This window comes from Adiantum capillus-veneris, chromosome 27 (genome assembly GCF_014529385.1).
Source record: "Adiantum capillus-veneris isolate H3 chromosome 27, ASM1452938v2, whole genome shotgun sequence".
Classification (NCBI taxonomy): domain Eukaryota; kingdom Viridiplantae; phylum Streptophyta; class Polypodiopsida; order Polypodiales; family Pteridaceae; genus Adiantum; species Adiantum capillus-veneris.
This window is the reverse complement of record NC_140957.1, coordinates 131478535-131503968: the sequence shown is the minus strand read 5'-3', so window position 1 is coordinate 131503968 and position 25434 is coordinate 131478535. Positions and strand designations below refer to the sequence as shown.

Genomic DNA, 25434 nt, shown 5'->3' with positions numbered 1-25434 from the left:
TGTGGAAACTCAAAGGCTTTACAAATATGTATTTTGAAACATGAATCAATAATAAGTTAATTGTTTACCTATCAATCACCTCTATACATCAACCTCTCCATGTCAAGTTGTCCTTTCTATAAGTCAAGCTTGGCAAAGGCATACTAGTATGGAAACAATAGCATGTTGGAAACCAAGAATTTGGCCATGTCCTTGCAAAACAAGTTGACTCTATAAGTAAACACCAGATTTTATGAGCACAAAGATATAAAGTATAAAATGATGTCATTCTAATAATCTAGTGACAAATATATAAAGAAGAAATTATAAGGAGAATCTTTGATAACTCTCCATAGGTAACATAACTTACTTGCATTGTGAGACCCAATCACATGCTACATAACCCTAGATGGTGCATCAAAGCCATCAACAAAATAGCACATCCCAATGTTATGAGGTGTGAAGCCCTAGACATTGAAAGCCATAAAGAGGTTAGTTGTCTCAAGCATGATAAACTTAAAGATAAAGATAATGTTAAGCTCTAAATGTAAGCTACAAGGGTAGTTTTCTTACCATTCTATCTTTATGTTGGAGGTGAACCCTTGCAATGCCCACTCACCATTGACACCTCGTGTTGTTGTGGTATGCAAGTTATGTGAGCTCATACTTTTGCCACCTTTGGGAATAGAGGTCTCCATGTAGTGTGAGTGAATGAGAGTAGAAGGAGGACAATCTAATTTCATGCTGTAATGTAGGTGAGAGAAGGGAGAGGATCTAGCTTGGTATGAAAATATATGGTAGGAAAGCGGAAGAGATGAGGGAGAAGATTTCTTGGTGCTACAATGGGGTGGAAGAAAACTAGCAGAGAGTTAATGCTGGACTATAGGTGATGCATGTGGTTGTTGTAGCAATGGAGAGCTTGGAGAAGGGTTTGTAGAGAGAGAAAATCACTTTTAAGCTATAGAATAGGTTTAGAAAGACTTTGGAGGGTGAAAAGCCGTTTTTGAAGTCCATTTGCGTTTTTGAAGCTCGTTCGCATTTTTGAAGTCTGTTTGTATTTTTTTCTACCATTTGCCGCTAGCTCTAGCTACCTCATAATCTCTAGCCATGCCCGATCCTCGCACACCTTGGTCTAGAGGTGCACGAAGATCAGGAACACACGATAATAATCTCATCTTTATTGATCAAATCCTATATTCGAGGCTTCAATATAAGTACACACCCATGTAAACATGACAATGCATGTATGTAGATCCAGTATACAAACCCTAATCTAGTACATGCAGACTGCTTAAAAGGACCGATCTAATACGGACCGATCCTCAACAGAATGCCATTTCTTAATATCATTTGCGTTTTTGAAATCCGTTTGCATTTTTGAATTCTATTCGTGTTATTGAAATCCGTTTGCGTCATTGAAGTCTATTCGTGTTATTGAAATCCGTTTCTGAAGTTTGTTTGCATTTTTGAAGTCCATTTGTATTTTTTCTACCATTTGCCACTAGCTCTAGCTACCTCACATTCTCCAACCATGCCAGATTCCTGCACACCTTGGTATAGAGGTGCACTGAGATCAGGACCACCAGGTAATAATCTCGTCTTTATTGGTCAATGCCTATATTTGAGGGACATAAGTATACACCCATCTCTACATGACAATGCTTGTACGTAGATCCAATACAAACCCTAATCTAGTACATGCAGATTGCTTAAATGGACCGATCTATTACAAACCTATCCTCAACAGACTGCCATTTCTGAAGATCATTTACGTTTTTGGAATCCTTTTGCGTTCCTAAAGTCTATTTACATTATTAGGTACATTTGCGTTATTTTACTTTGTTTGACAAAGTTAATTTGTGTTTTTGAAGTTGGTTTGTATTTGTGTCTACAATTTTCCACTAGCTCTAACTGCCTCATATTCTCTAGTCATATGCTCGATCCTTGCACACCTCGATCTAGAGGTGCATGGAGATCAGGACCACCGGGTAATAATCTCGTCTTTATTTGTCAATGCCTATATTCAAGGAATTGACATAAGTACATATCCATGTTTACATGACAATTAATGAATGTACGTAGACTCATGGCTGGTACATATGGATTACTTAAATGGACCGATCTAATAGGGATCAATCCTCAATAGACTACAAAATCATTTGCACTACTAGGGGATTTGATCGAAACAACTTAATAATAATTCTAATTTATGATGTATGATGATAGTTGAACACACAAAGCAGATCCTCATTTGTCATCTTGTTCCGATGGATAAACATATTGTGGTTTAAATCCAAGCCAAAGTACTGAAAGAAGATGAAGTAAATATGCTTGCAGGCCATATATGGTTTTCTTTGTGCTAATCGTTCTACAAAGTCTCCACACATACACATTGGGCTACTTGAAACATGAAATTCATACCTCTCGCCCCAGACTTGTCAGGAAGATGTCTTTACTATGAATTTTTCATGCATACCTGCTTTCACCAGAGTGTACTGCACAATACGGGCTTCCATGGTTACTGTCAACTCAACTCTCTTGGAGGCTTGTATTGATACTCCTGGCCAACAATGCACAATATTGGTTTCCTTAATTTCAACCTTATTTACTATGAAGCCTCTTGTCTCCGATTCTAGCAACTATGAAGCAATTATGTTTGTTCCATTTTCCACTGGTCATATACTTGGGACTCTTGTAGGGAATTGAGTGATTGTGTTACGGATATGCCATGTGTGATCCACCCTATCATTGAAAAACCACATGAAATGTGCCTTTGAACCATTACCGTGAGCACTAACATCACACCTTTCCCATGTCCGAACACCCCAAAAGGATGGTGCAATACTGCCTACACCCTTGTTCTTTATTTCTTTTTGCATTACCGATTCTAGATACTAACCACCCTTGACATTGAGCCCTGCTTTCCTTTGGTATACGATGGATTTCCTACATTGTCTTATGAATATCTATCTCCTCAACCACTAGCCCACTTTTGTGCTCTTCAACTACTTGATTGGCCACTCTGGTATAAGTTTCTTGGAGACCTCTACTAGCTCACATGATGTTTTGAGTGAGATACTCACATTGATGTGAAGCATTCTCCTCCTCATAGATCACTCTCCTAACCTATTTTTTTTCTTGGCTACTATAATGTTATCTCCCTCCATTGCTGGTTGTTGATAGAGTGGTGTACCTCTGATTCAATCCTCAATCTCTCTAGCAATAGAAATTGGGCATGGTGCTTGGACTTGTTTTGTCCAGAAAGCAAGTTTTTATGTAGATGGTCTGGCTTCATGATGTCTACCCTCACCAAAAGCAAGCATCTTCACAGTTTGAAGCAAAGTGTTTGATATATTAGACATGCATGCATCATACAAGCTCATTATTTCTTTGTTTCCCTAACTTGCATGCCAACTTGTGTGCTTTGGTTTCAACAAGGTTTGTAGTCGGAATGTACGAGATATCATCCACTTTATGCAACATATTGTTATTATGCGATTGCATTCAAGCACTAAAATACTAGACTCTATCAAAAAGTTGCATGGAATTGTTTACCTCGACGAAGTGTTTTCTCCAGTGAGGGTACTGTACATGCCACCAACTCAGCCAACAACCCATTTGCAACAAGTTATAGTCGGACACTTTTCTAGAAACCCACCAAGATCACATAGTCATGTACAAGATAGTTTCCTTTTCTTGAGTCCTTGTACAACACCACAATTCACACATATGCTTGTGCTCATCTCGGGAATTTTTATGCACATATTGCATGGTGTGAATGTACAAGATTTTCTCCCAATGAAACAAGAATGAGTGTTATTTTCCTTCCATAACATTGTCAAGTCCTCCATTGAATACAGTTTGAATGTATTTCCAATTTTCTCCGGCCTCATTTGCCCCATGATCCTTTAAAATCAGTTTTCTGTGCCTGTGTGTCTTCTTCCATCACCTTACAGATGGAAATTGTTTGAATTTCTTGAAAATCCTATAAAGTTTCATCATTATAAAATAATGCTACAAATGAACAAGGAAAAAGTAGGAAGATGTGATGGTGGACTTATGCAAGATTGTAGACATGTGCTACCATTGTTGTCCACCCCACTACCCTACGTACCTGATTGAAGAAAACCCAGCTTCTTTGCAAGTCCCCACTCCCATCTTGTTGCATTCTATTTACTAGATCAACACCAGAATCTAGGTCCATTGATAGACATTTTGAACACATGACATCTTTTGTTATGATCTGTGGATTGCCCTAGAAATAGCATATTGTGGAAAAACCTATAGCCGCATTCGTTTTTCAGCCGAATCAATTGGGACTTTGCACTGACTCTAATTCATATAGTAGTTGCTTCTTTCATCCAATGTTTATACCTGACATAAACATTACATGCATGCATGTCAGCCAAAAGGAAGTGAAAAAGGTACAGAGACAAGAAAATAAAACAACACTTTTGCATATGGATCAATGGTTGCATCTCCTCTAATATAGAGAGGATCTCATTGCTCGTTAGTTGCTCCCCATTTTCTCAAACTAGCACTCCCATCACCATCTGCATTGCAAGATTCGATTGCAAATGCCTAGGTCTAGTTATTAATGACTCATACACCACACGAGACACAAGTTCTCTTGTCAATTGAATTTCCCACCATAAAACTCTCTTTGTGATAGGTGGGTTATAATTATCAATGTGGATAGACAGTCGGGTTCAATTGTAGTCGGTGAGCAAGCAATAGACAACACACAAACACTCTCAAAGCAAAATTGGACTTTGGCCACAATGGAAGCATCATAGGTTTCTATTTTTGGACCTTGACATACCAATTGACAAAATTGAAGTTAGAAACTTTCCTTTCCAAGAAGCTTTCCTTTCCTTTTCTTTTTAGAGAGGTTTTTAAAGACTCTCAAAAATATTGTGCAGCTATAGTCCCAGCCAAAGGCATGTATGGCCAAAGGGTGGATTATGCAAGAGGCATTTGTTTACCTTTCAGAGTGTTTGGCAAAAGCTGATCCCTCAATGCCTATGCATGTGATTAGATGAGGAGGATGCAAGGATGACTTCACACTTGCCAAGTGGAAAGGGTAGATTATTTAACATGGATATGAATCTATCCCAAGTGGTCAATAACTTCTGTATCCTCAATGCAAAGGTTATGACCAAGTGGGTGGACTTGTGGACAATGGCAAAGGCAATGTGTTTACAGGAGACGGAAGCATGGAAGCAAGCGCATGGAGGTAGGAGGCCACCCCCAGTTCCTAGACACCTTGCATGTAACCAAGATCTCACTAGTGCCGAGTGGATTCATGAGAGAATGATCGAAGAAAAAGCATGAGAACATCACCAAAAAAGAATGGGAGTATGTACGAGGTTGCGTACCAAAGTTAGAGTAATCATATACTTAGACCGTATTGTATAGTTTTTTCTTGCTTTCGTACATGTCATATTGACGAGCATCGAACCACCATGGACTGTGGCATCATGGGAAACTTTGACACAAATAGTGATGAAGCCAGGTATTGTGGGACTATTGAAAGGAAACTAAAGGTTAATTTTAGAACCTTTCATACCTTCATCTTCAAGTGCAAGTGGCTTGAAAATGTGTCTAGACGACATGAGAATGACCTCTACATGGTGGACTCTAGTATGCATTACACAAGGAGGTATGACAATTTAGTTTTTCCATGCAATTGTGAGCAGGTGAATGACTACCTTCTCTACCCTTATTTTCTTGTAACATTATATATACCAATGTTACTCACTTTGAACTTCTCTTCTATAGGTCATATATATCCCATCAATCCACCAACCAAAACTTTGGTTCGTAGTTCCCGTAACACCTCGGGGGAGAACCATTTTTACCACTAATGAAGTAGCGAACATCTTCGACCCTCTCCCGCCTACTACTTTGGATGAGCGCGAGACAGAGGAGAGAGAGATCGATGATTTAAGTCCCATAGCTGCAAGCCTTAGTGAGGATGATTTCCATGATGATGATGATGATGATGATGAGATGGAGGATGACGAATTTGAAGATGATAAAGCCAACACATCCACAAAAATGGTAATTCTATTCTCTCTTTTTTGATTTAGGAGCCCTGGGCTTAGAATTGGATGATGCTTCTTGTAGAGATCTTTTGGAAGGTGATTCATAAACATTTTGTATATTTTAAGTTATGATTTTTTTTTTTGTCGTTCGTCCATTCATCTCTCTCTATCCCCACCTCTTCTATTTCTAATCTTTTGAAAAATGTTAAGTTATGTTAATCAAGTGGGTGTGATTAACTTAATTGATGTCAAAATATCTATATTTTTTTGGAGCAGTTATTTATGAAAAATTATAAATGCTTTGCATTTTTCTAAGAAGCATTGTTATTATGAAGTGTTATGGGTGCAAGTGAAGCTAGCGCTTTGTGTTGTACGTAGTGCAAGAAGGCTTTGAAGAAGATCGAGCTTCTTTATTGTGCTCCTTGCTCAACACCTTTTCGTGACAAGAGAGCTCTTTGGTACCACTACATAAAGCCTTTCAAAATATGCGAAGAGTGCATTGATACAACTGCTTGAGTGAAATGTGTGTGCTATTTAGGGGAAGTGTGTGATAGTAGAAGCAGTAATAAAAGCAGTAAAATAAAAGAAGAAATGTCCACGATAAGCAAGAGAATAAGAAAGATTCTTGCAAAAGTGTAGGCCACGTGCATATTATTGCAAAGATAGAGCTTGAAGAAACTAACATAGGTGCTATAATCCAGTAAAATGTGGGCACACTTCACTCTATCATACCCATGCCTCAACAAAAGATGTATCCCCATGTTTGGCTTCTCATCTCTAATGGTGCTTGCTTTAGATTTAGGTGCTTGCGTGGCAATTAAAGCAACAATAATCAAGATAATACGAGAGGCTATATCCGTGGTAATATTTGAAATACAAAAAAATACCCCCCGGTCCTCCTCTCTCTTCTTTGGTCGGACCATTTTGGACTCTCTCTCTCTACAAAATGCAGTAAAAGGACGCAATAAAACGTTTTTAGATTTCATAGTTGACACGATTTTGGTGTTGCACCTCTTGTTATTTATTTAACATAATAATATATATTATTTTCAATATTCCCCCTCTCTTGAAGAGAAAGTTGTAGTAACAAAAAAATTTCATTGCAAGAAATGAATTACATGTGTTCTCTCTGGTTATGGATAACTCTCTTCTTTGTTCCCCTATCTTCAGACCTTTCAAGTTTACTTGGATCTATGGATTGCCCATTATTTCTTTAACTTCTTTTGACCAAAGTTTGCAAACCTGACCAAGAGCATTGAGTGATTATAAATGCATAACAAATTAATTATCTTCATTGTCACTTGAACCAATTTCATTCCCCCTCTCTTCTACAACATTCAACTCAAATTAAGTTACATCACGTTGAGCTTTTTGACTTGTGTGAAAAAAAATATTTTGGGGATCTATGAGGAGGAAAATTTTTCTCTCTCTCTCTCTCTCTCTCTCTCTCTCTCTCTCTCTCACACACACACACACACACACACACACACACACACACACACACACACACACACACAATTTATATGGATGTTCTATAGCAACACCCACCAAGCAAGACCAGTTGCATAAATTTTGGCTACCAGTAATTAGCTAGTTCACCTTACAGAAGGAGGTTTTAAAAATGTCTTTTTCTCTTAGCAGTGTTGTGACAGTGAGACAAAAACGAGTTGCACAAGCTAAAGTATATTTTTGCTTTTAACACGAGTCTCGTGAAATATTTTGTACAAAGCCTCAATTATATTCAATTAGAAGAGGAAAGTTCTAGTAGCACAAATGAGTGTAGCGGGTTGTATCTTATAATGCAGATGAGCTAGGGGGAGAAAAATTGTTTGCAGGTTGGATAAGTTGATACTTCTACAAATGAGTTCAAAATTTAGGCAGAACAAGGAAATCTATCTGCAACAATATGCTTAGAAGGCCTACAAGAAGTTCTCCTGCATACTAGAATTTGATGAGCAACTAGAAAGGAAGTTAAACAAGAAGTGGCCGGGCCTCAATTGGTGCTCTAAACAATGGGTGTACATGTTAGGATGGATATTTCACTCTGGAATATGTGGAGACTGGTGTACCCGTGGGCTTGGTAGTCTTAAAGGATAGAAACAATGTTCAAGCAAAAAATGGAGGAAAACTCCAACCCCTTTGTCATACAGTTAAAGAAACTTACTTTATCTCTTGTATCAATCAGATGCAAGATGTTGCCAATGGCCCCTGCATGTTCTCCAAAAAAATCGTAGATGGCATCTTTGGAAGGGTCTTATGCTTAAGATCTACTCTAGAGGGAGATTAGTTATGGATTTTGCCTGCCTAGAACTCTAGTTTTTTTTTTCTTTTGAAGGGATGCCTCTCTCCCCACGCGTGAGAAAAAGTTGTATTTAATTTATTTTCTTTAATATATTTCCTGTCCTCTAAAAAAAAAGGACCAGTTGCATAAATCTTGGCTGCCAGTAAGCTAGTTCAGCTTGCAGAACGAAATCACTCGCATTGGTTGACAATAACATAAATGATTTCGAGATGTTCGCTGTGCTGAGGAAAAATTGGATGGGGACAACTACCCAATGTGGGCTTATCTGATGACGCATGTTCTTGTGTACAATGTTGTGCAAGACATTGATTCACATCCACCTTCTATGGATACAGGATCTATTGAGGATGTTGCGGGTTCTAGCATGTTTGTTGCTGTTAGAGTTGGTTTTGCCTACAACTATGCAATCTTGTTGGGATGTTAGAGATGCTCAGGCGCATGCATTGATTGCATTATGTGTGAAACACAATATCACTCCTCACATTTATCAATAAAATCAATGACAAAGGCTTGGGATACTTTGATTGGTCTTTATGTAAGTTGCAATTAGGCTAAAATTACATTACTGTGTAAAGAGATCGAGTCAAAGATTATGCAAGAGGAAGATGACATGGATACTTTTCTTGCTTGTGTCAAGTATATCAATGAGAAACTGGTTTTTGCAAGTGAAGTTATTTTTGACAGATAATTTGTGCATATTGTTCTTGATGCATATGCACATTGCTATTACAAGAGTCACTTTCAAGAAAGAAAATGGCTGAACATCATGCACTTGAGCAGGATTTTGTTGGAGGTGGTAACCAATGCAACCACTTCTCGTGGTTATTTTGTGAGTAGTAGATCATCTCTCATATCTAATGCTTTTGCTGGCATCAACTTCTCTAGGAATTTTGGTGAAAAAGGCAAGAAGAAGATGCATGCTGTAATGGAAATGGCCTAAGAACTTTGATAGTAGTAGCGGAATTAAGAAATTAGATAAAGCACTCTTGTGAGGTTAATTTTTGAGTATAGCGGGTGAACTTAATTGATGATAGCAACATAAACATGGTACTTAGTTAACTTGGCATGAAAAATACTTTTGCAAGAAAGAGAGTTTAGAGAACATGACAACAGTTGAGGACCGGATTCATACGGAGCCGGTCCCCCCTCCAATAGGCATTTGTATTATAGTTTCTCCCATCAAGAGAGACTTGGTACAATACAATCTTTGTGTTCCTTGTGACCTAGGTGATGCAATGAAGATGGAAATCATCATGCATCACAAGCATAACATAAACTTTGTAGAAAGCATTAACTATCCCAAGCCTCAGTCCCAAGGCCTCAAACACCTTCAAAGGTGGAGAGAGCTAGCGGGGAATGAGGGTAGTGAAGAGGAAGAAGAAACATTCCATAGGAGAAAGAAATAGCTCCTCCTTATCATCAATCGTCTTGCTAGCATACATAATAGCATAGTAATGACGATGGAAAGCTTAAGCATTGAAGCATGGCTCTTGGTTGGATTTTCATTCCATAGCCAAGAGTGTTGGTGTAGGCTCTAACTTCTCACAAGCTTGGAGAAGGAGGTAGAGTTCCTGTACTTTCACCAAGTGAGAATGAATCCACAAAATGATTGTGTGTGTGTGGTGTATACCCCCCTAGCACACCCCTTGCTTGCTTGGGGTGAGTTCTACCCTTTTTTCCATGTCTCAAGCTCATTGGACCCCTCGCCTCCTTACCAATCACATGCAGCATACGTTTCAACTACATGGGTAGTCTTTGAACAAGTGGCCTCCTTATCCCTTAGAGAGAGAGAGAGCTTGAAAATATCTAGATATTTGTTGGATGGAACTAGAAGCTCATTGGACCCCTCTTTAGCCCAGCCAATTATAGCATTCAAACAAACCATGTGGCTAAGCATAAGGAGAGTCTGACATGTGTCCCATGTGCCCCTTGAGAAAAGGGGTGCCCTTTGGGTGAGTGGGAGATTAAGTCAAAGATTCCCCTAACTTTGGGACTTTCCACCTCCTTTCTTGGGTCTCTTTTTGGCTCAAGCACCTTACCCCCCATGCATGGGAAGCTTCTCAAGCACCTTCCTCATTAAGTATGACAAGCACTTCAATTACCTTAGTCATCAAGCATGACAAGCACCTCAAGCACCTTAGTCATCAAGCACGACAAGCACCTCAAGCTTAGGTCGGGTTCCCACCTCAAGCTCAACCCTAGCTTGCCTAAGGTGAAGGGACTTTTAACACTAACCATTGGAGGTCTTTAATGAGGCTAACCCTAAGGTATTTTAAGCTCCATTAGTTATCCTTTATCTTTGACAGACCATCTCTCATTTGGACCCCTTTACTATTGGCCCCGTGTTGAGATAGATCCGTACGCACATGTCTATATTCTAGCCATTGTTCCCATTTATTATCCCACATTAAATGATCAGCTTAATGTGAGAAAATCATTTGGGTTGGTTAGATATTAGATTTAATTTATGACACATGCCATTATTGCAAGGTTAATTCTCATTTGATAAAGCAATGTCCTAAGTTGAAGACAAAAAAGGCCAAGAAGAAAGAGGCTTGATCTACAACCAATAAAGCAATTGCAAAATCTTCTAGAAATGATGATTGTGCTATTGATGTAGATGCAAATGCGGTATTTATGATCCTCCTATCATGATGCATGTATGTTAGTTGTTGCACATTCACATGTTTGGTACTTTGATAGTGGTGTTACAAAGCACATTACTTCACATTGTGACTTGTTTTCCTCTCTCGAGAGTGTCCCTCATGGAAATACCGTCACTTATTTAAAAAACGCTTCTTATCTGATTGGGCAAAAAATCCATCAGGTTTGTTCAGGTATTGTTTGGAAATTCCTTTACCAGAATATTTGTGAATGGGGAGTTAACTAATGTAATTATTCTGATGAGGTCTATCAGGCACGGCTCCCCTTTAGCCCCACTCTTGTTTGCTATTGCCTCAGATGCATTTGGCTGGCTGGTTAAGAAAAGGATGCAAGAAGGCAAGTTAACAGGTATCAAGATTGTTGGGTCCTCAAATGATCTTTGTTTACAAATGTTTGTAGATGATACAAATGCTCTTACTAATGTAGATAATGAATCAGTTGATGATTTCATGGAATGTCTGAATATTTTTTGTCAAGCTATTGGGTCACAAATTCGCCATCAAAAGATTAGTTTTAAAGCTTCAAATGGGGTAACTCCCTCCTTTGTCATAGATGTAGGCTGCAAAGTGATATCAAATGGCTAGGTCTTCAGGCTTTTGGCGATCCTAATGGGGTTCAAGGTAACTATGGAGCAAAGGTGGGAGTGGATCATGGACAAACTCAGAAGGAAAGTGTTTATGGGACAGGCTTTTCAACCCTCTTTGGCTTCTAGGACCTTTGTTTTCGTTTCATGTTGGAAGCCCACCTGTACCCAACTCAAGCAAGTAGTGTCTTTGTTTTCCTTTCATATTGCAGGCCCACCTCTACCCAACTCAAGCAAGTAGTGTCTTTGGCAAGAAGGTTTCTTTGGGGTGGCTCTAAGGAATTTACTATAATTCCCAAAGTTGCTTGGAAGACTTGCTGCTACCACAAAACAAGGGGAGGCTTAGGCATTCTGGATATAGACAACATGGCAGTCAAAATGGTAGGCAAATGGATAGTTAGAGCCATCGATAGTGAAGGCTTCTGGGCCTGTTTGATTAAAAGACACATTCCTTAATTCTATGCGCAAGATTACAAAGCTCAGAGAAATCTCTCTCTTTGGGATGTGATTTCCTCTGGCTGGAAATTCAAACACGTAGGCTTCCAACTCATTATTAGAGTGTGGAATTCTTGGTTCAGCATCAGAGAGGTTTTACACTTACCCAAGTCTATTTTGTCTAACTGCCATATGTTAACCGAGGATTCTATTTGGTTGGGGTGGGTTGCCAAAAAGCTTGGTAAAATTCTGACAATCAAAGCTCACAAGTGTTTCAAAGGAGGGATTAGAACCTGGGGGGATTTGTAGAGAAATGGAACATGACTAACCCCTATCCAGATTTCTAACCTTTGAACAATATTTCTTCTGGTTGTCTTGAAGAAATTATTTGCAGGGTGGATGAGCCTCAATTGGTGCTCTAAACAATGGGTTCAAAGGTCAGGATGGATATTCCACTATGGAATATGTGGAGAATGGCTTACTTGTGGGCTTGCTAGCCATCTCTGAGGATAGAAACAATCTTCAAGCAAAAATGGAGGACAACTCCAATCCCTTTGTCATACAATTAAAGAAAGTTACTGTCTCTCTTGTATTAATCAGATGCAAGATGTTGCCATTAATCAGATGCAAGATGTTGCCAATGGCCCCTTGTATGTTATCCAAAGAAATCATAGATGGCATCTTTGGAAGGATCTTATGCTTGAGATCTACTCTAGAGGGAGATTAATTATGGATTTTGCATGCCTAGAACTCTAGCTTTTTTTCCTTTTGAAGGGATGCCTCTGTCCCCACCTGCGAGGCAAAGTTGTATTTCTTTCTCTTTTCTTTAATATATTTCTTGTTCTCTACTTGCATAAATATTCTTTGGCTGCCAGCAAGCTAGTTCAACTTGCAGAACGAGGTTTTAAAGATGGCTTTTTGGCTTGTGCACAGAAGGCCATTGTAGGGTGGGTGGATTTTTGGTGCAATTTTTGGACCGTGGATGCAAGTCGATCGGATGGTGGACACGTGTACAATCTGGTTGTTTTCAAATATTTTTATTAGGTTTTTGTGAAAGGTGTTGACAATTGTGTACTTCTTTCTTTAAAGAGGACCATTAAAAATTTGGACAGACACAATCTTTTTCGTCCTCTTTCACGTATTTTTGTTATTTTAGTTTGTAAAACAGTTCTTTTATTTAAGAGAATGGGTTCCATATCATTACAAAAATTAATATCATAATCGATTGAACATCTTGTTTATCAGTCAAATCTTATGTTGCACACCTTTTGAGAACAATATCCCTTTCACTCTCTCTCACTTTAAAGGCTTACGTTTCTTTCCTTCAACGTGTGGTTGTGAGGCACAAATGGCTTTGGGGGTCCATTTCTTTCACTCTTGCTGGGGGCAGTGTTCCGGGAAAAATTATTTTCACAAACATTCAAAAATCCCTCCAAGACAAATTTGAACCGGAAATTTTACCATACTAGCCCGTATTTTTGCAAAATTACACTATTTTCCATGTATTTTAAGCGGAATTTTCTCCTTCTTGTCCTCCCCTCAACCGGCTACTTTGATTTTGCAACCGGCTCAAGGCTAAGCTGAGGCACACTTTTCTCGGACACTGGCTGGGGGTCATTGAAAACGATCCCTTGTGGTGTGGGGGTTCTCTTTGTACCGCTCGTCCCCGCCAAAGAAACATTGCCTCTTTTCTTGTAGGGATATCTTCTTTTCCAAGTGGAACACAATCAATACTCTCTTCCTATTATTGCATTTTTAAAAATGATGCATGACATAGCCTCTTGATATATTCTAACAAACATAACATATGTAAGATGCAACAAACATAAATATATGTAAGATGCTGCAAAGAATTCTTTGATAGTACCAAACTTAAAAGCTTATGATAGACATTATTTTGCATGAGGTGCTAGCCCTTGTTCAACAAACTTAGGAGTACTCTACTTCTATTGGGGTAGAGAGAGAGAGAGAGAGAGAGAGAGAGAGAGAGAGAGTCAGTCTTGCTTTTGGTCTATCTTGGATCAAACTTGATTACATGGTGTGAAGTGATGAAAGCTCAAAGAAGTCAATGTAATAATAAAGCTTTTTTAGCCTTCAGAAAGCCATGGGGGAAGATTGAGAAAATGTGCATCTTTTGAACCGTTGATATAGAGGTTTTTGATGGTGGACAAAGTCCTCTTTGATTGAAAAGGAAGGTTACTTAAATATTATCTTCCTTCTATAATATAAATGTTCTTTTACAACTCTCATCTACTTTTCCATCACATTTCCTTAGCAGGCCACAGTGATTCTTCACCTTGTTTTTGTTAGCAGTGTTGACAGCGAGACAGGCTAAAGTTAATCAGATTAATCAGATGCAAGATGTTGCCAATGGCCCCCCTACATGTTATCCAAAGAAATCATAGATGGCATCTTTTGAAGGATCTTATGCTTAAGATCTACTCTAGAGGGAGATTAATTATGGATTTTGCCTGCCTAGAACTCTAGCTTTTTTTCCCTTTTGAAGCGATGCGAGGGATGCCTCTATCCCCACCTGCGAGGCAAAGTTGTATTTCTTTCTCTTTTCTTTAATATATTTCCTGTTCTCTACTTGCATAAATATTCTTTGGCTGCCAGTAAGCTAGTTCAACTTGCAGAACGAGGTTTTAATGATGGCTTTTTTTTGTTAGCAGTTTTGACAGCGAGACAGGCTAAAGTATATTAATGTTGCTTTTGACACGTGAAATATTTTGTACAAGCCTCAATTATATTCAATTAGATTAGAAGAGGAAAGTGCCTACTCTGTGTACATGAGTGTAGCGGGCTGTAGCTCATGGTGCGGGTGAGCTAGCGGGCAAAATTGGGGGCGCTGGCTCCTTGATGATCAGTGATCTAGGAGGGCGAGGCGGAGCGAGAGAAGCGCCTGAAAGAGGGAGGCCAGGTGAGACCGAAGCGTGGACAAACACGCTTGGGCTTCTTGCGCCCTCTTACGCAGGCTATCCACGCCCTGCGTCATCTGCAACACCTGCACGCCCTCACTGCTGTCTAGCTGATCAGCCGTCATGGCGGCGAGGAGGGAGGCTGAGGAAGAGTGAAGGCCTTGCAGCTCCAGGAAGACAGCACCCATCTCCTCCCGCCTGAGATCGCGCTGCAGCCGCTGCAGAGGGGCTGCCCACAAGAGTGGTCCTACTGTCGCCCTTGACCGGGCCCTGCTGCAGTATCGGGCGACCAGCTTGCACGTGCTGCGCATGGCAGAGCTGGTGGGAGCAGAGAAGGTGGAGAGGGTGGAAGCAAGTATCAGCAAGGAGATGAGCAGGGTGACGTCCAAGGCGGCCAGATCTGAAGTGCTTAATGCAGGGGCTGCTGTCTGCACTGATCGCTTGAGGGCAGCGTGCGCTGCGTCCCTGGAATGCTTGCTGGCATTGACGTCCAGCTGATGGCAGGCCGATCTGAGCCGATGGGCGGCTGCCTGTATCTTGGCGCGTGTCATGTGAGGCATCCGCAGGGCCTGCCCCGCGATGTGCAGCGCCCGCTGCAGCCAGCCTAGCTGGCGCTCAGCGTCCTCAGCCATGTGCTGGAGGGAGGTGCAGACGTCGAGAAAGCTCAGCACCTCGTCTGCGCGCTCTCGAGGTATAGCTGCTAACTGTGAGTTGAGCTGTGCATAGGGATCTGGAGAAGGATGTTCCTGTGTAGATGAGGGGGTATGGATAAGGAGCGAGGCAAGGGAGGAGTGGGTGGCGAGCGTGCAGGCACAGGCGTCGATCAGCCAGTTGAGATGGGCGCTGCCGCCGCCGGTCTGCAGCTGCAGCTGCTGCGCCCGTGCGGCCAGATCGGCCTCAAATCTGCATGTCCCTATTGCTGCGCCTGAGTAGAGTTTCTGCTGCTGCGGCGGAAGAGGGCTAGCAGTGCTTGTGCTTGTGCTGCTGATCCTGCGGAAGGAGTGCTGCACCAGCAGAGCCAGACGGCTTCCAGAACCCATTTCGCTCACTTGGAGTCTAGCTTGTTGTGAGAAGAGAGCGTGAGATAGCGATGAAACTTGAAAGGATTCGGGCACAGCCATCTGCTTTTAAATGTGCGCAGCTTCATTGGATGAAGCTAAAGGAGCCTGTGGGCTCCACGTCGTACGTACCATGCATCGCAGCAGCTGAGACTCTACATGATTTGGAAATTGAGAGTCTAGCCTAGGCAATCGACTATCCATTTTTTCCACGAGGCAATTCTCTTTTTTTAGTGGTCGCAGCCGCATCAGGATTCAGAGCTCCACCATCCCTCTTTCATCGCAAGCTCAAAAGCAAACCCACATCATTTCAGTGTGTGCATCCAACAGTACCCTTTAACCTTTGAGGCGAGGCCTCACGTCATTGCTTACTCCCTATTACAGGCTGCACCTTTGAATTTTGCAAGTACAATATAGCCCACAAAGATATCTCATATCACCTTGTTGCCCCATTCCAAATCACGTCCCTCAAGGACCCACATCACTGCCATTCAGCCCGGCCCCGGCCTTAATTTGGAGGCCATTTTGGGCATCATTGGCATCTTAGGCATCAAATGAAGCTTAGGATGGTCCATAAAGGCTTCACCATGAAGCTTTTGTATTGGGATAAGCGCAAGTATAAGGAGTAAGGTGACACACACACACATGCGCACGCGCGCACGCACACACACACACACATGCATGCATAATGTGAACTTGTGGTATAGTCTATTTAGTAGTATGCGTATAGGTGTTCTCACTTATTACTGATTACAGGTCCCTGGAGACTGGAGCATTAATCAATAATGCGTCTCATGTTTTTGCATTTTAATTTTTCGGCCAACCATTGAGGTTCGTGAGTGGTGAGTCGTGACTCGCAGGCTCGCAGTGCACTTGCCACTCTCTCCTGATTTTTTGACTCCTTGAGTCGTCTTCTTCGAGGATGCTCGAGCTCCTTGCTTAGACATGCTGGTGATTATCTCATGCGCATAGAGCAAGGCCCAGGCACTAGTGACTCCTCTCTCTCAAGCATGCTGATTCATGAGCCATCCTCTCTTGAGTCCTCATGCATTCTGGACTGCATGGATTTTGTCATGCTAGAAAGAGACCACGATGGTTCATATGAGGGCTTGTATAATAGGTATTTGTGCCATCTATCAACTTTTGTGATTATGCACAACAATATAATCTTCACACACACACACACACACACACACACACACACACAGAGAGAGAGAGAGAGAGAGAGAGAGAGAGAGAGAGAGAGAGAGACCTGCAAAGGCCTCGTTGCAGCCTGCAAGTTTTACTCTGGATTGTATGTTTGCTACTCAATCGACTCTAATCTCTTAATGATGTTGCTGTCCCACAATGCAGGGCCACAACCACCATTAGCGGACTTGCTACTGGTCTCTTAATCCGTGAACCAAGTCAACTCGGGTTGTAGAGGATGAAGGACCTTTGTTTCCTCGTGTTTTCATACTAGAGTAACATGAAGGTGAAGTTTGCAGCCCTAAGGACACTACTGAGGCATTTAAAATGGCTACAACATCAAGGGCTTTTTTGGTTGCACTACAACATGTCGCATGAATATCGACACGTGTATCGACAACAATAAGTTTTTTTAAAGAATAAAAAGCCCTGTATAAGCGTCGATATCAACGTCGGTATCGTATTGTTGGTATGAACGCTAGTATACTTATCATCCGAATAAACGGTGAAATGAGCGTAGGTATACCCGTTGAAATAAGCGCCAATTTCTTTTAATCATTCCAATGCTGATAACAGTGTGCATATCGACGCCTATTGCAAGGGATATACCAGATCTAGCTTATTCTGACACCTGTATCGGCACCAAAACCTACAAAATGTTTTCTAGGCAGAGAGGGCTGGGAACTGATGCTGCATGTACTGCAACACCAGGAACCAACCCTCTCGTCCTAAAGGAAGAGTGCAAAAGCAACCGCACTCCACCTAAAGTTTGACGCTGAAGAGGGAGAGGTACATTCAAATACAAATGATTAAAATTGTAAGTATAACGAAACCAAAAATCAAAAGCTTAAACATGACAAGTTTTCAAAAATATAACCATAACCTCGACTCCCAAACCATAGGCACATCGACATGAAGATTTTCTAACCATAACTAAAACATGACTTGAAAACCGCAAGTATAACATTATGAACGTTTTCAAGTAGGAACTGTACCATGATTTGAAAATCATAACCATAATGACAAGAAGATTCTTAAACCATAAATGTACCATAATTCAAAAACTGTTACGATATTCACAACATAATTGCAAAACCATAACCATAACCTGATTGCTATACCATAACCATAACGTGATTGCCAAACCATATTTGCAAAACCGTAAAGTGATTGCCAAACCATATTTGCAAAACCATAACCATAACCTGCTTGCCATACCATAACCATAACTATAACCATAACCTGATTGTCAAACCATATTTGCAAAACCATAACCATAACTGTTTTCCATATAACATGATTGCCGTACTATAGTTGCAAAACCATAACCATAAGCATAACCATAACCATAACCTAATTGCCAAACCATATCTGCAAAACCATAACCATAACTTGCTTGCCATACCAAAACCATAACATGATTGCCATACCATAATTGCAAAACCATAACCATAACCATAACCTGATTGTCATACCATAATTGCAAAACTATAGCCATAACCTAATTCCCATATCATAATCATAATCGTAAACTAAATGAAAAACCATAAACATAAACGTCAAACTGTACATGTATACAATGAATGAGCACAACTGTATCAAGATGACCACAACCTCAAAAAATTACATATATAGAGGATGTCACCCTCATTGTCATATAATATAATATTTAACTTTTCCAAACGTTTTTCTCATATTAAATTGATCACTTGATATGGGAAGATAAAAGGGGAACATGAGTTAGGATCTAGGTAAGTGCTTCTAGACCTATCTCAATAGGGGACCAAAAGGAGGAATGGTTGCATCTCAATAGGGGTCCAAAAGGAGACGGTCTATCAAAGAGCAATGTGCAAAAAGTGCTTCTAGATATACCTCAGCAAGGGACCAAGAAGAGAGATGGTCCCTCAAGGACCCACATCACTGCCACTCAGCCCCCCGGCCCCGACCTCCGGCCCCAGCCCCAGCCTTAAATTGGAGGTCATTTTGGGCGTCATTGGCATCTTAGGCATCAAATGAAGCTTAGGATGGTCCATAAAGGCTTCACCATGAATCTTTTGTATTGGGCTAAGCCCAAGTATAAGGAGTAAGGTGTCACACACACACACACACACACACACACACACACACACACACACACACACACACACACACACACACACATACACACATGCACACACACACACACACACACACACACACACACACACACACACACATATGCATGCATAGTGTGAACTTGTAGTATAGTCTATTTAGTAGTATGTGTATAGGTATTCTCACTTATCACTGATTACAGGTCGCTGGAGGCTGGAGCATTAATCAATACTGCATCTCATGATTTTGCATTTCAATTTATCGGCGGCCAACAATTGAGGTTCGTGAGTGGTGAGTCGTGACTCGCAGGCTTGCAGTGCACTCGCGACTCGCTCCTGATTTTTGACTCCTTGAGTCGTCTTCTTTGAGGATGCCTCAGACTTGCTGGTGATTATCTCATGCGCATAGCACAAGGCCCAGGCACTAGTGACTCCTCTCTCTCAAGCATGCTGATTGCTGAGCCATCCTCTCCGAGTCCTCACGCATTCTCGACTCGGTCGTCGCTCAGCCTCAGCGCAGACCGTGCATCTTTTATTTACTCTACCTACTAATCCTTACCATCCTTGTTTGCTCAGGTATGCAATCCTGCTTCTTGGGATTCAAAATTCACGCTTCTCCTTTTCCTGTGTCGGACTCTATAGATCAAAGCTCGATTAAATCGTACCCTACTTGCAATAAGTAAAAATTTTAGGTTCGTGCTTTGATCCGAGCGCCAATAGTGTTCTGTGATTTTGCAGCACTAGGCCGTAAAGGATCCTCAAGAGAGTCCCCCTAATTGCAGTGGACCTATACGTGCATGCTTGCTGTTGCAAGAGTTTGTAGAGAAAGCCTTGAGGGACTTATGACATTTGAACATGTTCCAAGCGCATCATTTAGAAAGAGAAGCTTTACACATTCATCCACCTTTGACAAGCCAAGAGGGATCTTCCTCGAAGCGAATAAGCATGATGGATGACCATCCTCTCAGATTGATAGATGCACATTGAGTCACTGTGATAGGGACGACATGGATTTTGTCATGGTAGAAAGAGACCACGATGGTCCATGTGAAGGCTTGGATAACAAGTATTTTTGCCATCTATCAACCTTTTGTGATTATGCACAACAATATAATATAGGCAGAGAGAGAGAGAGAGAGAGAGAGAGAGAGAGAGAGAGAGAGAGAGAGAGAGAGAGAGAGATGGAGGAAAAGGATGCCCACATTATGACGCTTGCCAAGACGATCTCATATTTGAAAGAAACACCCCTTGGTGCAAGGGAACAATATACTTCTTACTTTTGGTTGTGTTTTTTTTATCATAGACTTTGAAGTCTAAGGTCTTGCCTCTCCTTGTTTTGCAGTGCTTGGCACAAAGGTTGCTTTAGTGTTGAAATTGATGAGTGTCAAATAGTGAAAGGTCAAAGGTTAGAGAGGTTATGTATCACCTCTTTTCTCTAAAACAACTTATTGGATGTAGGTAATCTCATTGTAATGTATACTTTAGGATTATTTATTACCAATTGGATGGAAATACTTGCAAATTTGTACAACATATACTTAACAAGTGTCTTTATTATATAGATTGCAAATGTTGAATTCATACATGTTTCTATTTGCGAAGCATGTCTCTAACACGTCATGGTACAATGTGACCTCTTACTATGCTAGTTGAGTGGTGGTGTTTGCAACAATGGCTCAAGGAATTGGCATAACATGAATCTTTTACGGTGACGCAAAGCTCTCCTCAAGAAATGTGGCTCCCACTACACCAAGAACCATTATGCTAACATGGAGAGATCTCTAGTAGGACAATACAACAGCTTTCCATCAACAACACACCCTTTCCTAACAGGAGGGCACACCCACCAGAGATATTTTTATGTGATAGGTCACCCCATGAGCATACCATGTCATGGAATGGATGCAAGAAATATGACCACACTACCCCTTGCAAGCTATTCATGAATGTATGTTTATCAAAGTCAATGAAAAGAAATTTGGACTTTTTTATTTGTTGATGTGTAAGAGCACTCTAGGTCTACCATATTCTAAGATTGTTTAATAAGTTAAATAAGATTTGTAGGCATTTAAAATGTAATTTATTTTTTGGTTTGGTAAGATTGTACATGAGAAGACATGATAAAGTAAAAGACTAGATCTTTCAGGAATAATCCTCAATGAGATTCCTACTATGCACTTATGACATCACATCTTTCCTTGAACCCTTTAATTTCTATGGTTGTGGGGAGTCCAAGGGGGGACCTATTTTTGAATTTTTAGCAATAAATTTTTTTCGAATGAAATTTTGGTTGTTTTCAAGTTTGTACACTCATTTTGATTATTTTCCTTTAGTTTCAAATTTTTACCTAGGACACTCCTTGGAAGCCACTTTTAAAGGTGAGATTTTGGAAAAGTTTTGTATATAGGAAATACAACCCTTAACACAAGGAAAAACATTGGTTGTTTGAGTATTTCTAGATTCCTTGGTTTTGATGCTCGTTGGAGCCTGTAGAGTAAGGAAAAAATAATAAATATATTTTACATCATTTTTTAAGAATTTGCAAACTTGCACGTTGATTTTTGGAGAAACCAATTAAGATATGACTTGTTTGCATCACACAATAGTCAAAGAGCGCAATGAATTGTTTGCATCACACAATAGTCAAAGAGCGCAATGAGATGAAGAAATTCATGTGAGGCAAGCGCGGATAGATTCGGAGTCGATTGGGAGCTACAAGCTGTTGAAAACAGCTTAAAAGTTCAACAACTTAAAACTTACTGCTTGAATAATTGCCAAACAGCTAAGGGCATGTGAAATGGCCAAACAGGGGTCCCTGTTTGGCCATTTTGCACGCCCTTGTGGCCCCTCTTGTTGAGGGTCCCTAGGGCCTAAAAATGGCAAACATGGCCTTTTTTTCATGCATGGCCATGAGATAGAGGTGCAACGTTTGATGTACTCAATCCCCCCCCCCCATTTTGCTATGTGTTCAAAGGCGGGTCAAAGGCCTCAAAAATCCAGTGCACTTAACATTAAGCACTAGAAATCAAGCAAACAAGGAGCCAATTTTTACCTCCTTGTGTCTACCCCCTGTTCTTGGGAATCTTTTGGTAAAGGCATTCCTTTGATATTCGAAACCACAATTTATCTCTATTGTTATAGTATCCAACCAAAGGTCTCTTTATTAGCATTTTACATAGGCACGAGTGTTTCATATATTCATTTATGTTAACAATGTATGTATGTATAATTTATGTTTATACTTTCTCTATCCAAATGAGCTACATAGTAGAAGTCAACACCACAATTTAACAATTTAGTTCACAAGGTGATAGCTTTTGGTATCATCTTTAGCAATACCAAAGAAATAGCTACTAATAGCCAATGAATAGGGATATTTAAGAAGAATTGATACCAAACACTTGTCAACACTACTCAAAAAATGTGGAAACTCAAAGGCTTTACAAATATGTATTTTGAAACATGAATCAATAATAAGTTAATTGTTTACCTATCAATCACCTCTATACATCAACCTCTCCATGTCAAGTTGTCCTTTCTATAAGTCAAGCTTGGCAAAGGCATACTAGTATGGAAACAATAGCATGTTGGAAACCAAGAATTTGGCCATGTCCTTGCAAAACAAGTTGACTCTATAAGTAAACACCAGATTTTATGAGCACAAAGATATAAAGTATAAAATGATGTCATTCTAATAATCTAGTGACAAATATATAAAGAAGAAATTATAAGGAGAATCTTTGATAACTCTCCATAGGTAACATAACTTACTTGCATTGTGAGACCCAATCACATGCTACATAACCCTAGATGGTGCATCAAAGCCATCAACAAAATAGCACATCCCAATGTTATGAGGTGTGAAGCCCTAGACATTGAAAGCCATAAAGAGGTTAGTTGTCTCAAGCATGATAAACTTAAAGATAAAGATAATGTTAAGCTCTAAATGTAAGCTACAAGGGTAGTTTTCTTACCATTCTATCTTTATGTTGGAGGTGAACCCTTGCAATGCCCACTCACCATTGACACCTCGTGTTGTTGTGGTATGCAAGTTATGTGAGCTCATACTTTTGCCACCTTTGGGAATAGAGGTCTCCATGTAGTGTGAGTGAATGAGAGTAGAAGGAGGACAATCTAATTTCATGCTGTAATGTAGGTGAGAGAAGGGAGAGGATCTAGCTTGGTATGAAAATATATGGTAGGAAAGCGGAAGAGATGAGGGAGAAGATTTCTTGGTGCTACAATGGAGGTGGAAGAAAACTAGCAGAGAGTTAATGCTGGACTATAGGTGATGCATGTGGTTGTTGTAGCAATGGAGAGCTTGGAGAAGGGTTTGTAGAGAGAGAAAATCACTTTTAAGCTATAGAATAGGTTTAGAAAGACTTTGGAGGGTGAAAAGCCGTTTTTGAAGTCCATTTGCGTTTTTGAAGCTCGTTCGCATTTTTGAAGTCTGTTTGTATTTTTTTCTACCATTTGCCGCTAGCTCTAGCTACCTCATAATCTCTAGCCATGCCCGATCCTCGCACACCTTGGTCTAGAGGTGCACGAAGATCAGGAACACACGATAATAATCTCATCTTTATTGATCAAATCCTATATTCGAGGCTTCAATATAAGTACACACCCATGTAAACATGACAATGCATGTATGTAGATCCAGTATACAAACCCTAATCTAGTACATGCAGACTGCTTAAAAGGACCGATCTAATACGGACCGATCCTCAACAGAATGCCATTTCTTAATATCATTTGCGTTTTTGAAATCCGTTTGCATTTTTGAATTCTATTCGTGTTATTGAAATCCGTTTGCGTCATTGAAGTCTATTCGTGTTATTGAAATCCGTTTCTGAAGTTTGTTTGCATTTTTGAAGTCCATTTGTATTTTTTCTACCATTTGCCACTAGCTCTAGCTACCTCACATTCTCCAACCATGCCAGATTCCTGCACACCTTGGTATAGAGGTGCACTGAGATCAGGACCACCAGGTAATAATCTCGTCTTTATTGGTCAATGCCTATATTTGAGGGACATAAGTATACACCCATCTCTACATGACAATGCTTGTACGTAGATCCAATACAAACCCTAATCTAGTACATGCAGATTGCTTAAATGGACCGATCTATTACAAACCTATCCTCAACAGACTGCCATTTCTGAAGATCATTTACGTTTTTGGAATCCTTTTGCGTTCCTAAAGTCTATTTACATTATTAGGTACATTTGCGTTATTTTACTTTGTTTGACAAAGTTAATTTGTGTTTTTGAAGTTGGTTTGTATTTTGTCTACAATTTTCCACTAGCTCTAACTGCCTCATATTCTCTAGTCATATGCTCGATCCTTGCACACCTCGATCTAGAGGTGCATGGAGATCAGGACCACCGGGTAATAATCTCGTCTTTATTTGTCAATGCCTATATTCAAGGAATTGACATAAGTACATATCCATGTTTACATGACAATTAATGAATGTACGTAGACTCATGGCTGGTACATATGGATTACTTAAATGGACCGATCTAATAGGGATCAATCCTCAATAGACTACAAAATCATTTGCACTACTAGGGGATTTGATCGAAACAACTTAATAATAATTCTAATTTATGATGTATGATGATAGTTGAACACACAAAGCAGATCCTCATTTGTCATCTTGTTCCGATGGATAAACATATTGTGGTTTAAATCCAAGCCAAAGTACTGAAAGAAGATGAAGTAAATATGCTTGCAGGCCATATATGGTTTTCTTTGTGCTAATCGTTCTACAAAGTCTCCACACATACACATTGGGCTACTTGAAACATGAAATTCATACCTCTCGCCCCAGACTTGTCAGGAAGATGTCTTTACTATGAATTTTTCATGCATACCTGCTTTCACCAGAGTGTACTGCACAATACGGGCTTCCATGGTTACTGTCAACTCAACTCTCTTGGAGGCTTGTATTGATACTCCTGGCCAACAATGCACAATATTGGTTTCCTTAATTTCAACCTTATTTACTATGAAGCCTCTTGTCTCCGATTCTAGCAACTATGAAGCAATTATGTTTGTTCCATTTTCCACTGGTCATATACTTGGGACTCTTGTAGGGAATTGAGTGATTGTGTTACGGATATGCCATGTGTGATCCACCCTATCATTGAAAAACCACATGAAA

At 40.2% G+C, this 25434-nt stretch overlaps 1 protein-coding gene across 1 annotated transcript; it reads right to left on the bottom strand.

The window, feature by feature from the left end:
- Positions 1 to 14698: 14698 nt before the first annotated feature.
- Positions 14699 to 16128, bottom strand: LOC147422776 (uncharacterized). The gene has a single exon (XM_086503389.1). The coding sequence runs from the start codon at positions 16047 to 16049 to the stop codon at positions 14874 to 14876; it is 1176 nt and encodes a 391-aa protein (XP_086359515.1). The 5' UTR covers positions 16050 to 16128; the 3' UTR covers positions 14699 to 14873.
- Between the last annotated feature and the right edge of the window lie 9306 nt (positions 16129 to 25434).